Source organism: Strongylocentrotus purpuratus, unplaced genomic scaffold (assembly GCF_000002235.5).
Source record: "Strongylocentrotus purpuratus isolate Spur 01 unplaced genomic scaffold, Spur_5.0 spur5_scaffold_17, whole genome shotgun sequence".
NCBI lineage: Eukaryota > Metazoa > Echinodermata > Echinoidea > Camarodonta > Strongylocentrotidae > Strongylocentrotus > Strongylocentrotus purpuratus.
In genome coordinates, this window is record NW_022145602.1 from 19,952,007 (window position 1) to 19,966,782 (window position 14,776).

Here is a 14,776-nt window from a genome sequence, read left to right on the forward strand (position 1 = left end):
ACAATAGCCTTTAATTATTTGCTTGTACCAGCATCTTCAATAACGTACACATGTAAAGCTTAGTTTACTATTATAGTGCTGGTAGCTCTATGCTGTACACTGGATCATATTGGGGAAATATACATGCATAATATCATGTATAATATATGAGAGAGAGAGAGAGAGAGAGAGAGAGAGAGAGAGAGAGAGAGAGAGGGGGGAGGGGTCCGTATGAGATGATGACAGAGAGGGTACGTGCAAGGATCAAGACAGGGCCGTCGCTAGAACATTTGAGTGGGGGTGGGGGTATAATAATGTGACACCCAAATTTGCTGACAGATATGTTACACCCTTATCTGTACACCCCATGCACACAACCTTCCCCTCCTTCCACGGTTACACAATTACTATATGAGTTGAATTTGAATTTATTAACAACATAACACAATGTTACAAATGTATTCAAGTGGGTAACAAAATAACAACAATTAAACAGTTGCTGTCGTATACATAATACATGAGTTACAAAGAAAAAGAAAATATCCATAGTTGAACCATTATGTACAAAATTAATCATATATCGTGTCATATCAAACCACAGGTCCTGTGAGTTAGCCATAACTTCATAATAGATAGAGATTTGATTGGATTCCTTAAAGATACATAAAAGTGTGGCTGGAATTGAAATTCACAGAGTTCCAATTGTTATTCAAATAAAGGATATGTTAAAGATAAACTTTAGTACTGGTAATGCGATTGCATTGTGAAAGAAAAGGTGTAGAAAGGATCAGAAACAGTTGATCATGTAGCATGTAAGTATTGGTGTGCACTGCAAGGTTCTGGAGTCATCAAAATCATAATAAATTTGACCGAGTCTTGGTAAAGTAACAAGCACTCACATAGAAAGCTATATATGGGACAACACACATGGTGTCGGGGCTAGTACTACCTTGATTTCCTTGTCTTTCTATGCTCATTACTCAGCCAGTATACATTTTCTTCCAAAATTGTTTGGCACATGTCATTTATTTGTAATCTTGAACATTCAGTGTAAGTTTCGTTTGATTCTGTGAGAATTTTTTTTTTTTTTTTTTACCAGTACTGGAGTTTATCTTTAAACTTAAACAAAATAAAATGTTGTTAAAGGAGAACCAAAAGTTAGCACGAGTGCTAGTCGGGACCGGTTCTCCGAGTTTCTAAAACTGTATGCAAAGTCATAATATTCACACTCAACAATTAATATAAGCAGGAACATTTATTTACGACCAGGAAGCTGATACGACCACAAAAATAGAATTATTATGTTTCAAATGCGATCCGCCCTTGGTAGATATTGCAATACCAGGCGCGGATCCAGGATTTCTTAGGGGGGGGGGGGGGGGGGCCAAATTTGAAATTATGCGAGCCAAATATTGGTACGTAATGGTGACCAGCAGTGACGTAATGCAGGGGGATGTAGGGAGGGGCGAGTTTCCCCCTCCCTCCTCTGCAAAGCGCGGAAGCTATATGACGTTTCATTAAAGTATTAGAGAAAGAAGACAATTCGTTGTACCGTTCTCGACTCTTAATCCTTGTCTAAATTCAGCCCCCCCCCCTCCGCGCAGCGCGGAAGCTTTGACGTTTCATTAAACTATTAGTGAAAGAAGACGATTCGTTGTAGCGTTGTCGAAAATTATCCTCGTTTGAATGCAATTTTCCGTTCCCGGAAACTTTTACGTTCCATTAAATCATTGACGAAAGAAAACGATTCGTTGTACCGTTCTCGACTCTTAATCCATGTCTTAATTCAGCATTTAGGCATTTGATTACGGTCAGATGAACATATTTATATACCTTATTTGTGACACTGGCAGGACACTAATTGGCGTGAGGTCCAGCGGGCGAAGCCCCTAGAAAACAGGGGTTATAGGCATTATATTTCCGTCAGATTAGCATCCAGGGGAGTCTAGGGCCCTAGGCGGGGTGCAAGGGACGAAACCCCGGAAGCTCAGGGGTTTTTAGGCGTTTAATTTCGGTCAGATGAGCAGCTAGTTAACTATTCTTTCTTTCTTGCTCTCTTTATTTCTATTTCTCTTTACTATACCTTTAAAAAAAAAAGTGGAGGGGGGGGGGGGGGGGCTCGAGGCTTGCGATTCTAGCCGATCCCCGGGCCCTAACTTTTCTCAAAAATCATATTTCTTGCCTGGCTGTAAATTTAGGAATTTTCCAACATTTTCATTTTCCAACAAACGCATACAAAAGTAAAATTTACTAAAAACTGAGGAAAAATCTCGGAAAGAATTCAGCATTATTTGCAAGCCACTGTTATGAAATTAGAAATAAACCACGTTTGAATTTGAATTCCCCAAGCCCCCCCCCCCTATCAGTACGCCAGTGCCCCCTTTTCTTCTTTCCCTTTCTCTCCTCCTTAAGGTTTGCCGAGGGGGTGAGGGTGGGGGCAAGGGCCTTTTCGGCCCCCACCCCAATCCACACGTTGTTGGCGGGATTAACCGGAACTGATCTCCCGTTCTTTTCACCATTTCGTTTCCTCTTCCTCTTTTTTGTTCCCTTTTAGCTCTCCTCTTTCCCTTTTCCTTCTTTCTCTCTTTGTTATAGCGGGGGCGGGGGAGGTAAGGGCCTTTTGCCCCTCCTCGATCCACCGGCGCGAAAATTGCAAATGATATCCCCTTTCTTTTCTTTTCTTCTTCCTCTTTTTCCTTCCCTTTATCTCCTCTTACCCTGTCCCTTTCCTTCCTTCTCTCTTATTTTTTGATTTGGGGGGGGGGGGGGGGTGCAACAGCCTGGGAGGCAAGGCCCTTTCGCCCCCCCCCCCCCCGATCTCCTTCTTCACCCGTTTCTTTTCTTCTTCCTCTTCTTTCTTCTGGCGCTACACCTCTTACGAAAACAAAATGCAAAAATATCCAAAAAGAGAGGACTGCAATGGGGAACTTTGATTTAAGCTATACGCGACCATTATTCTCTCATTTCCTTTCACATTGTATCTCATAACCATGAGAATTGCCAAGCTATTGTATACGTTATTTCGTTACACGCACACACACGCGCACAACGCGCGCACACACACACACACACACGCACACCCACACGCACACACACACACGCACGCACACCCACAAGATCATAACCTGCACGAGTCTACAAGGTGTGAGAAAACTCTGATTCAGGAAAGAATGCAAGGGTGAAAGTAAAAGCGAAAAAAGTGGACACTCTCACATGGCTTCCATGGATGCCGTCTTTGTTCTCTTTTTGCCTTCTTCTTACTCCTTAACCGTTCGCGCATATTTTTTTTTTACAAAACTGTTTAGCCATATATAGTACATGTGCAAGCACGTATACCCAGAGAAGGGAAGGTAATAGAAAAGGGGGAAAAAAAATACATAAGGAGAGTGCAGAGGATATGGAGAAAGAAAGACAAAGAAATACATAAGAAATACATAACGGAAGGGCTTTTATGGAGCTCTCACACTCTGCCGTGTAGGCCTACCGTCCACCTGCCGGGCTATTAAAAAAACAACAGAGTCCAGAACGGTGGGTTTTGAGCGAACTTGTCCCCAGCCGCAAAAAAAAAATCATAAAATTAATCTTTTCACCGTTTCGTTGCCATCTTCTGACCGTTCTCACCGGGCGCATACCGGGTGTTAAACGTGCTTCTACCGTCTTCACCGCCCAGATTGACTTTTGTTGAAAATTTTGGCCGTTTCCATACCGGGCCCATACCGGGTCTCGAACGTGTGCACCGGGTTTGTAGCAGCCACCTACCAGTCACTTAGCGTCCCCTCACCGCTCGGAGCGTCCTGTGAGCAAGTCCCCGGACAGCTGACGTCATGACACGACTGCCATAAATAGGGACTTTTAGATTTGCACGTTGACAGCTTTGACTGCAACGTGTGACGTCATGTTAAGGCTCTGCGCATGCGTCACGTCGTCTCAGTCGGCGATCGAGAGGGCGTCAACCTTGATTTTCCTAAATCTAGTACGGTACTAGTATATGCCGCGTGCGCATAGAATATACAGTTCCTCAGGTAGACAAAGAAACATCCCTTCCCTGCTATTATGTAAAAATGTGTAGAACAGGTGTCATATGCATATTCACCTGTTCTACACATTTTTACATAATAGCAGTGAAGGGATGTTCTACCACAGCAATAGGCCATTTACGTAATGTAACCAAATTTATTTCATAGGTCTTTGTGAAGTGCCTCAATACAAACTATTTCATTCACCTGATAAGAATAATAGTATTTCAATAGACAGAATCCTAACTGCATACATTAAGTTGTTGCCAGGTTGGACAAACATTATGGCTTGACCTACCTAGCAATACTTAATTTTGCAGTTGCATTCTGACTATTGAAATACTATTATTCCTATCAGGTGAATGAAATAATTTGTATTGAGGCACTTCACAAAGACCTATGCATTAAATTTGGTTACATTACGAAAATGGCCTATTGTTGAGGGTAGAATGAGGAACTGTATATTTTGTCCTCTTTCTTTGTCTGTCATGTTCATAGTGTTACTTCCTGCATGCATGTATATCGTCGAGTGCAATCTAAAAGAATTCTAATTGTAGTCAACATGGGCAGTTGAGTACGTTGACACGCATGATCAGTCGGCGTTCGTCGTGTTCTCGTCCACTCAATCTAAAAGTCCCTAGTATCCCGATTTGAACGGCAACGGTCAGTCTGCTCTCCATTTTTCATCACCGTTCTGTAACGGGTTATGAGCGTGTTGTGAACGTGTTCATACAGTGTGACCGTTTTCATAACGTATTCATACCGTCCTCATACCGTTCAACACCGTCCTCTTGCCGCTTCCTTGCGGCCGGTGCCAGCCGGCCAAAGTTTTGAACATGCCCAAAACTTTCGCCGGGTCCCACCGGGTGTAAATCAGCGCCAACGCCCTATTAACGTGTTGCCCGCTTTGATAACGAACCACCGTGTGCCCTCGCCGTTCTCCACCGTCCGCAGACATTTTCGCGCACGGTGGCACACGGTAGGCCTACACGGCAGAGTGTGAGAGTCACTTAAGGCACCAAATTACGCATCTAGGCACCCGCCTTAGGCCCCTTGGTTGAGTCCAGAGGGCAGAGCCCCCGAAAGCTCAAGGACTTTAGGCATTTAATTACGGCCAGATGAGCAAACAGGGGCCCGCCTTAGGGCCCTTGGTGGGTTCCAGGGGGTAGAGCCCCCGGGAGCTCATGGAAAAATACTGCCATTTTAGCAATACTTGTAAATCACTGGTATCAAATTAGAAATAACCCATGTTTAACTTGTATTGGGGGGGGGGGGTTACTGCCCCCCCCCCCATTTAGTACGCCAGTGAAAGAGGCGGAGGTGACGGAAGGTACTAACCCCATAAAGCTGTATGATAAGTCTTATATGTAAACCCCTCACAGGTGTTTGAAGTTTTGTTGTGTTACAAAATTACATTCTTTAGCAAGACTACAGCTTAAAAACAAGCAATATACCTTTTCACGCTTCACTTTTACTTTGCCGATATCTAGTGTGCAGTCCGAAGGGTTGTAAATATTTACTAGGTAAATTTTAGTAAGTACTGAGCAGGAAGGGACTTCTTAAAAGAGCAAGCTGAATATTCATTTTTGGAACACTGATCTATTTCTATAACTTTTAATCTTGTTAACATACAGTGTAAACTGTACATACGTGATACCAACAGAATACATATTTTCTACAATATTTACTTGTATATTTTTAGGATATTATGCGAAGGAGCGTATCGACCGAGCGAGAAGATTTTAGCATTTCTATTAGTCTAAACGCTGTACTCTTGGGCCCACCAGAGCCTTAAAGCGTGTTGCAGTCTTTAGTCAGTATTTGCTATACATTTTGTTGGTGTGCACTTTTTCAAATTATCCATAGGGGACGATCCCCCTCAGAAAATTGAGGGAAGACGTGTACCCCGTCCTTCCCCGGGATCGCCGCCCCTGACTCGCACATTTCGCTTTCAATTGCAGAACGCTATAGCTGTGTCCAAGAGAATAAATTCTCGGAATGTGGGGCATCTCGCAAAAGACATGGGGAAAAAATGTGTCGTGTGAAAAGCCAGGGAAGGACACAGACACAAAGGCCCGAATTCACAAAGGAGATTTGTAGACAAACCTATGTTTATGTGCGTCATAATTATATAACGCGTTTCAGACAAAGGTTTGTCTAAGCCTTGGTCTGAAACGCATCGAAACGCGTCATATGAAGCACATAAACCTAGATTTGTCGACAAACCTCCTTTGTAAATTCGGGCCAAAACCTCCATGGGTGCGATGTGACCTGTGTGGACGTTGGCTCCACCTATTTTGTGTTTTGCTCAAAAAAACTATCCACAAAAAAAAGGACAATGTATGCCCCTTTTGTGAAGCGACCTATCAATATTAATGTTCACATATCAGTCCTTTTTTGGATTGCCCTCCTCCCGTCCCCCCCCCCCCAAGAAAAAATATTATCACATTGTTACATGTGTGCACAATATATATATTGATGTGTCAACTGTCAACCTTACGAAAGTGGTGTTTTCATAATGATCATTGACCTCCCTTAAATTTATATTTATATGGAAGACTTAAGAAGACAACTGTTTACAGTCCAACTAAGGGTGTAGAGCATGCCGTGTAGACTAAAATGTACAATGTTGTTCAATTTCTGAATTCTTTGTTTAAAAAACTTGCTTGCTGTCAATAGTGTATACATTTTTTTTTATACATTTCAAATGTCTAGTCCGGTTAAAAATAGCACGTAATGATTTCATTATTTGACACGTACTTCACATTGATTTATCTTATCGATAAGCGAAACGATTTGCTTTAGTATCATATAACAAATATAACAGTAATGACAAGTATGGTTTTCCTGAAAATTGCATTATACAATGTATATTCATCGTTATGGAAAATGTTGTATAATATACAACAATGGGCATTTACATTTTCCAGACCAATGATTTAATTACGTTTAATATTGAAGCTGTTGCCCTTGGTATATACATGAACTTGAAATAATAAGTAGCCTTGAAAGTGTCGCAATAAATCATGTGTGAGTGAGCTTGAAGTTTAATGGTGTAGGTTTGTTTGATACTGTATAGCCTTTACTCTGTTTTTAATGAGATAAATATATCTCCAATCAAATCAAATCAAACTGAGTGATGTTATCGTACAACTAAACAATATCAATCTTCTGTTCTCCTAAATAAGCCTGGGAAACTTGAAAATTGCATTACAATGTGAATTCATTGTCAGTGAAAATGTAATACAATACACAACAATGCGCAAATAATTGTTTCCAGACCAATGATTTAAGTACACTGTCGCTTATAAAGGTGGAATATTTTTTTTTAATCCCAATTGATGGAATTATTTAAAAAATAATTTAAAAATAATAGATCTAGATAATAGTATACATTCTCAGATTTTATTGAATAATAATTTGCCATTGTGTGTTTTGCGTGACTGCTAAAGTATGTGTATGCTACTATGCTTATCAACTAGGGGACCTATGCCCTTAAGTCATAAATGTTAGTAATGAGGATTAATGCCCCACAAAAGGGCACTAATATACTGCACATCGACACGGTTTTGATCCTGGGGCCTCACAGTTACGAGGCCATTGCTTTGTCATTGAACCATGACTGTACGCAGCGGGGGCTAGGGTAGGGGGCAGTTTCCATGAATAAAAAAACCCCAGAAAATGCAATAAATTTTCAATAATTGTTGGCATTTTACCCCGGTTCCCAACATAATGTTTTTTCCTTTTTTTTTCTGTGTGCCCATGCCTTGAGCCATAATGCATGGCCGTCCAGAGGATTTTGTTATGTTGGGGACCGGGGTAAAATGCAATAAATTATTGAAAATTTATTGCATTTTCTGTTTTTTTTTAAATTTATGAAAATTGCCCCCTACCCTAGCCCCCGCTGCGAACAGTCATGGTTCAGAGACAAAACAATGGCCTCGTTAACTGTGAGGCCCCAGGATCAAAACCGTGTCGATGTGCTATATTAGTGCCCTTTTGTGGGGCATTAATCCCCATTACTGTCATTTATGACTTGAGGGCGTAGGTCCCCTCGTTAATAAGCATAATAGCATACACATGCTTTAGCAGTCCCGCAAAACACACATTGGCTAATTATTATTCAATAAAATCTGAGAATGTATACTATTATCTAGATCTATTATTTAAAATAATTTTTAAAATAATTCCATAAATTGGGGTAAAACTAAAATATTCCACCTTTATGAGCGACAGTGTAATAAGAACTTAGATTTTATATTGAAACTGTTGCCGTTGTATATACATCAGGCGCGGATCCAGGATTTCTTAGGGGGGGGGGGGGGCAAATTTGAAATTATGCGAGCCAAATATTGGTTCGTAATGGTGACCAGCAGTGACGTAATTGAGGGTGGGTGGGTGGGTGCAGGGAGGGGCGAGTTTCCCCCTCCCTCCTCCGCGAAACGCGGAAGCTTTGACATTTCAATAAATTATTAGAGAAAGAAGACGATTTGTTGTACCGTTCCCAAAAAATAATCCTCGTCTGAATTTAATTTTTCCCCTCCCGCGCTAAGCGGAAGCTTACGTTTCATTAAATCATTAGAGAAAGAAGAAAGAAGATTTGTTGTGTCGTTATCCCCTTTTTTTCTTTTCTTCTTCCTCTTTTTCCTTCCCTGTATCTCCTCTTTTCCTTTTTTCTTTCCCTTTCCTTCCTTCTCTTTTTTTTTTGATTGGGGGGGGGGGGGGGCAACAGCCTGGGAGCCAAGTCTTTTTGCCCCCCGATCTACTTCTTCCCTCTTTTCTTTTCTTCTTCCTCTTCTTTTTTCCCTTTCTCTCCTCTTTCCCTTTCCCTTCTTTCCTTCTCTCTCTCTCCTTTTTTTTGCGGGGGGGGGGGGGCAAGGCCCGCTTGGCCCCCCCCTGGATCCGCGCCTGTGCAATACTTATCATAAGAAACGAAAATACTTTTTAATACACATAATTATTATGAATAGTAAAACGAAATTGTCGATTATTGCCTTTCAGAAGGGGAATCGGGAAAAAGCATAATTATTCATTTGTTCCCCCTTTTCACATTCTCACGATGACCTCGGTAATAAATTTGGATTATGAGTTGTTTCATAATTATATTGCGAGGTTGCAAAAACCAAGCTAAAAATAAGATATCGATTTGTAGTTTGGAACTGTGCATTTTAGAGCAGTTTTTATCACAGATCTGAGCTTAATAAACCATTTCTCCTCTTTACATTAAACATTACAGATCATTCAGACATATTTTTTGTGACTCTCCAATATCAGGGGACGACCCCCTTTTCTAGAATTACAGATTCCAGAATGTCTTATTAATAAAAGACCCTCATATTATCTCTTGTATGCACATGCACAATTTAATGTCTGTCTATAATATATGCTAACAAAAATATTGTGTTTGATTTTAAAGTCCACGCATATCATGCGAAGGAGCGTATAGCGACCGAGCTAGAATATCATTTTTTGATACTTATAGTGTACTGCAGAACCGAATAGATCTAGCCCACCCTTTTTGTATGTTTTCATAGCCGAGGTTTCCTTTAAAAAGAAGAAGGAAGAAAACACCTTCGCGTCACTCTAATATCTTATTCATTGTCACTCTGGTAAACTCGCGAAGTGCCACGTACAGTCATGCACGGACACAGTTGTTACTAAAACTAGCGGGCAAAATAAATTACATTTTTAGTATGAAAAAATATTATGTTGTGATTAAAAAACACTATAGATCAGATATGAAAATTCATAAATGCGGGCACTTGGTTTCCGAATACAATCATGAAGGTTAAAATCCTATATTCGATCCCCTCGATGCATGAATAATTGAATATGAAGATAAATTATGCGGGCATTTCCTTGCCTAGAACCATCCTGTTAGAAGATAGGTACCCCTATATAGGAAGTGTTAATTGGCATTTCCGGTTAATTAGTTAATCCTTCCGGTTAATTAGTTAATCCTTCCGGTGACTTCCGGTAAACAATAGGGGAGTGTTAATGAGTTAATTGGGGTGTCCTTCCGGCGGAAGTTACGTAATGAGGGTACATCCCCTGGAGGAAGTTCTTTTGTTTACATCATTCATTCATTCATGGAGAGGTGGAGGATGGACGTGTGTAGGGTACGAGGGACAAGGACCAAATGACCAAACAATGGGCCACCCGGCATGTATGTTGAATGTGTGTGTTACCGACCAATGAGAATGCGAGGATTTTTTTTAGAAAGGAAGTGACCCAAAGTTGGTACTTGTTTGTGATTGGACGAGAGAAAATGGTGAACCTATGGGCAAGTATCATATGACATCTAACTGTCGTTGAGTCAACATCGCTTTGTTTTTGTTGTAATACTGGCCAGATTCTATAATGTACCATGATTTCTACATGTGATTTAATGCACAAGCTTCGGGCATGTACATGCCTGGAAGAAGTATCGAGTTTTCGTGAGGAATATTATGAAGACCTTGAACCAGAACAACATGCTTTGGTATTTGCAAGGTCATCCTACTTTTTGAGTTTGCAGGACTTGGAAGATGGTAAGTGCTAATCATATTTATTTATTTATTTTCATATTCATAATTGAATAATTTTGTAGTGTTACCATATCGGGTTTGCATCTGGAATTCAAGAAGGAGATTAAGCATCGAAAATCCATAATAGGCAACGATGTGACATAATGAGTGTTTTTTTTTGTTCAATGCAAATTAAATAATGATTGATATCTCCATTTGAAACATAAACTCACGTGTAAGCAAAAAAAAAAAAAAGATTTATAAAGTATTATAAAGTATACGTTCAAATTATAAATTTAATTAAATTAGTCAATTATACTTGTAGGGATTACCGATGATGATTTAGTGGATGTGTTCGTTGAGAACCAACAGCCCCCTCTCCCCCTAGCAACGCAGCACCAGCAAGGTCTTCCACATGACGCAGCTACTCCATGGCAACCAAATTTTGATGACGGTTAGTGTATACTTCATTTATATATACATCAATGCAAAGGATCATTGGATGAATGTTCATTTTTTTTTTTTTTCATGTATGAAGACAACACAATACATTGTAGCGGTTGAATGAAACTTTTTATCCGTTCTTATATATCTTTTTTTTTTTTTTTTTTTTTTTTTTTTTTTTTTATCTCATAGGCATTTCCGATGACCATTTAATGGAGATGGACATCAATACAAATAAGCCATGTGACGCAACATCAGTACCTGGCCCCTCTAACCGCCAACCAGCAGCAACAGCAGTGGCTGGACCCTCCCGCCATCCAGCATCAGCAGTGGCCGGACCCTCCCGACAACCACCAGCAGTGGCTGGACCTTCCCGTCAACCAAGAGCAGTGGCCGGACCCTCCCGACAACCACCATCAGTAGCCGGACCCTCCCACAGTCAACCAAGAGCAGCAGCAGTAGCCGGACCCTCGTCTTTTCATGTTGGGGGATCTAAGAAACGTGTTGTAGATGCACCGCCTGCAAGAGAACCCAATCTCCCTACTCATCACGTGACCAAAGTGAGTCAAAAACATGTACGCAAATACAATGCTAATGTAACTGATTACACCGTTTCTTTCCAACCCATAGAAAATAACGGTCCCATGATAGAAATGATGCCACGCGTAAATGAGATGTTTGAAAATATCATTGAAGAGATGGTTGAGGGGGTAAATGATAGAGATTTTGTTAGGATTGTTTTCAATTCCCCACAATTAGATAGACCCGTTAGTATGCCATTTGTAAGGAGGGATCAAATGAATCACGAAGCATTTGCAACCAAACTTGAGAATACTATTCAATCGAATGATAAGGTAAGCTTGGACGAAACAGTCTCTTTCAACATATTACACATGGCTATGCCAAATGGTGGTGGTTCCAATGTGAAGTGCTTAACCATCGAAGAGACATTGTCCAGAAAAAGATGCATCATCAGGATGAAGAATAAAGATAACATGTGTTGTCCAAGGGCTATCGTAACTGGCATTGCCCGGATTGAAAAACACCCTAATTTTGAGTCGATCAAACGTGGTTACAAACAGCAAAGGGAATATGCCATTGAGCTGTATAAACAGGCCAAACTTCCAGAAAATACCAAATGTGGCATCGAAGAGATTAAACTCTTCGAAAAGACGGAATTCATGGCCGGTTTCAGGGTGGTGGTTGTTTCAAAAGAGCACTTAAACTTCATTACGTATGCTGGCCCCGAAGACAGGCAGCATACCATTTATCTGTATGTTCATGACAATCACTTTGATCTCATTACATCAATGGCCGCCTTCTACAACAAGTCATATTTTTGCCACGAGTGTTTGGTAGGATACGACAAGAAACTCAGACACGACTGCATTTTCCGCTGCAAACTTTGCAAGGGAGATGACTGCCCCGCCTCCAATGACCCCGATTCCTACAAATGCATTAGCACCTGACTTGATGTACAAAGAGCATTAGCGCCTTTACACCTTCTTATTTTGTTTTCTTTAAACAAAAAAACTTTTTTATCATTACGTTTTTTCTTTTTTTCTTTTAAAAGTTTCATAATATTATTATTTTTTTTTTTTTTTTTTTTTTTTTTTGGTAGATCATTTTGCACGAACCGATCATTTTTTTGTCCACTTTGAAGACTTGATTCTTTAAAGATGTCATTTCTTTTTCTTTAAAAAAGGTGTATAACATTTTCTTTATTAGATAATTTTGCACGAACCGATCTTTTTTGTTTCCACTTTGAAGACTTGATGCAAACAAAAAAGTGTTTACGCCTGTACGCTTTTTTTCTTAATTTATATTAACATTTTTTTTTGTGTGTGTGTGTGTGTTAACTTTCTGTCAAGATGATATTTCTTTATCTTTAAAAAAGTTTTATAACTTTTTCTTTACTGATAAGTTTGCACGAACCGATCTTTTTTTCCACTTTAAAGACTTGATGCAAAAAAGTCTTAACGCCTGTACGCTTTTTTAATTTGTTTTAACATTTGTTTTTTGTTTTTTGTTTAAATTTCTGTCAAGATGTTATTTCTTTATCTTTAAAAAAGTTTTAAAACTTTTTCTTTAAAAGATAATTTTGCACGAACCGATCTTTTTTTTTTTCACTTTGAAGACTTCATGCAAAAAGATGTTAACGCCTGTACGCTTTTTTAATTTGTTTTAACATTTCATTTTTTTTGTGGTTGGTCATTTTGCACGAACGGATCATTTTTTTTTCCACTTTGATTCTCTCAAGACGTTATTTCTTTTTCTTTTAAATAAGTTTTATACTTTTTTTTTTTTTTAAAGATCATTGTTGCACGAACCAATCTTTTTTTTTCCTTCCACTTTGAAGATTAGATAGAAAAAAAAAGTGTTAACGCCTGTACGCTTTTTTACAAATTTGTTTTAAATTGTTTTGATTTAACTTTCTGTCAAGACGTTATTTCTTTTTCTTTATAAGATTATTTTGCAAAACTCGATCATTCCCCCCCCCCCCACCCCTTTGAAGACTTGATGTACAAAAAAGCATCAACGTCTGTACACTTTCTTTATTCTTATTTTTATTTTTTTAAACTTTCTGTCATTACGTTATTCTTTTCTTTAACATTTTGTATAATTTGTTGGATCATTTTGTACGAATCGATATGTTTAACCCTATTTAAAGACTTGATGCAAAAAAGTATTAATACCTGTACATTTTCTTACTTTATTTAATTTTTTTTTACTTTACGTCAAGGGCGTTATTCCTTGTTTCTATACAGACTCGACATGAATTTTTCTCTCGTAATAATGTACAAGTTCCGACAAGATTGAGAACAACTTTTATATGGTTGCATGTTTAAGAAACGATTTGTATATATATATTTTTTTTTGTCAATTTTTTTTTAATGCACTGGACGGCCCTTTCAATATCGAATAATGATCTTCCAAGGGGGCCCTGTCTTTATAGTTCAAATGCATTTATAATGAAAAAAACATATTATATAAATTATAATACAATAGAAACAAGAATAAAGTACAAAAACATTCAAAACTAAGATTTAGAACAATGACACAGCATAACTCCCCAAAAAAGGTTTACAAAATATGACAATACTGTCATACAATATCAATATAAATATGAATCAAAAGACAGAAATCGTTTCTCAGAGGGCATTCACAATACTTATCTGTTCATATTACATCTTCAATGATAATAAAGATAATTTACTTGTACGTAAATCAGGCGATAGGGTACTCCACATGAGTGAACCTTAGTAGTGAAGGGATCTTGTAAAACAATCAGTTGTAGGTCTTGTGATTAAGAGTAGGGAATGTTCCGCATGTCTCGTATAAATGAACACTGGTACAAAATTCTCGGAATAATAATTGTTTTCAGCTCCAAAGGTATACATTTTGTTGTGTGTGGATTATATGCATATTATAGACAAAATGTGGTACTCCATTCTCCGACAAACCGATTGCCAAGAATTTTCAGATAACATAAAAAAAACATGAGGTGTAGAAATCTGCGTTAAATACAAGTCTTGCATAGTTGGGGTTTGAAATGTTTGAACTCTTGTTATGTTACATATTGCACCCGGCACCTCGCCACAGTATTTTCACAGTAGTTAATGTACGATTTACAAAAGAAAAGAGAAGAATATTATTATAGGTCATTAATAAAACACGTTTGGGACAAGAGATATCGATTGTGTCTGATAAAACCAATAGTTATTGGCAATGCAGTACATGATCTATAAATGCGACATTTCCAAAGTAGGGAAGACTTAATGATCAATACAAGTCCTGATTTATATTCGTGTTTCACTTGTTCGAGAAATG

General features: G+C 38.9%; 1 protein-coding gene across 2 annotated transcripts; it reads left to right on the forward strand.

Moving 5' to 3' along the window:
- Positions 1 to 9,873: 9,873 nt before the first annotated feature.
- Positions 9,874 to 12,496, forward strand: LOC105443357. Of its 2 annotated transcripts, XM_011676413.2 has the most exons (3): positions 9,874 to 10,525; positions 10,827 to 10,955; positions 11,138 to 12,496. In XM_011676413.2, exons 1-3 carry the CDS (start codon positions 10,363 to 10,365, stop codon positions 12,412 to 12,414), a joined length of 1,569 nt encoding a protein of 522 aa, XP_011674715.2. In that variant the 5' UTR covers positions 9,874 to 10,362; the 3' UTR covers positions 12,415 to 12,496. The 2 variants fall into 2 exon arrangements, with proteins under 2 accessions (XP_011674715.2, XP_030843722.1); XM_030987862.1 differs by lacking the exon at positions 10,827 to 10,955.
- The last annotated feature ends 2,280 nt before the right edge of the window (positions 12,497 to 14,776 follow it).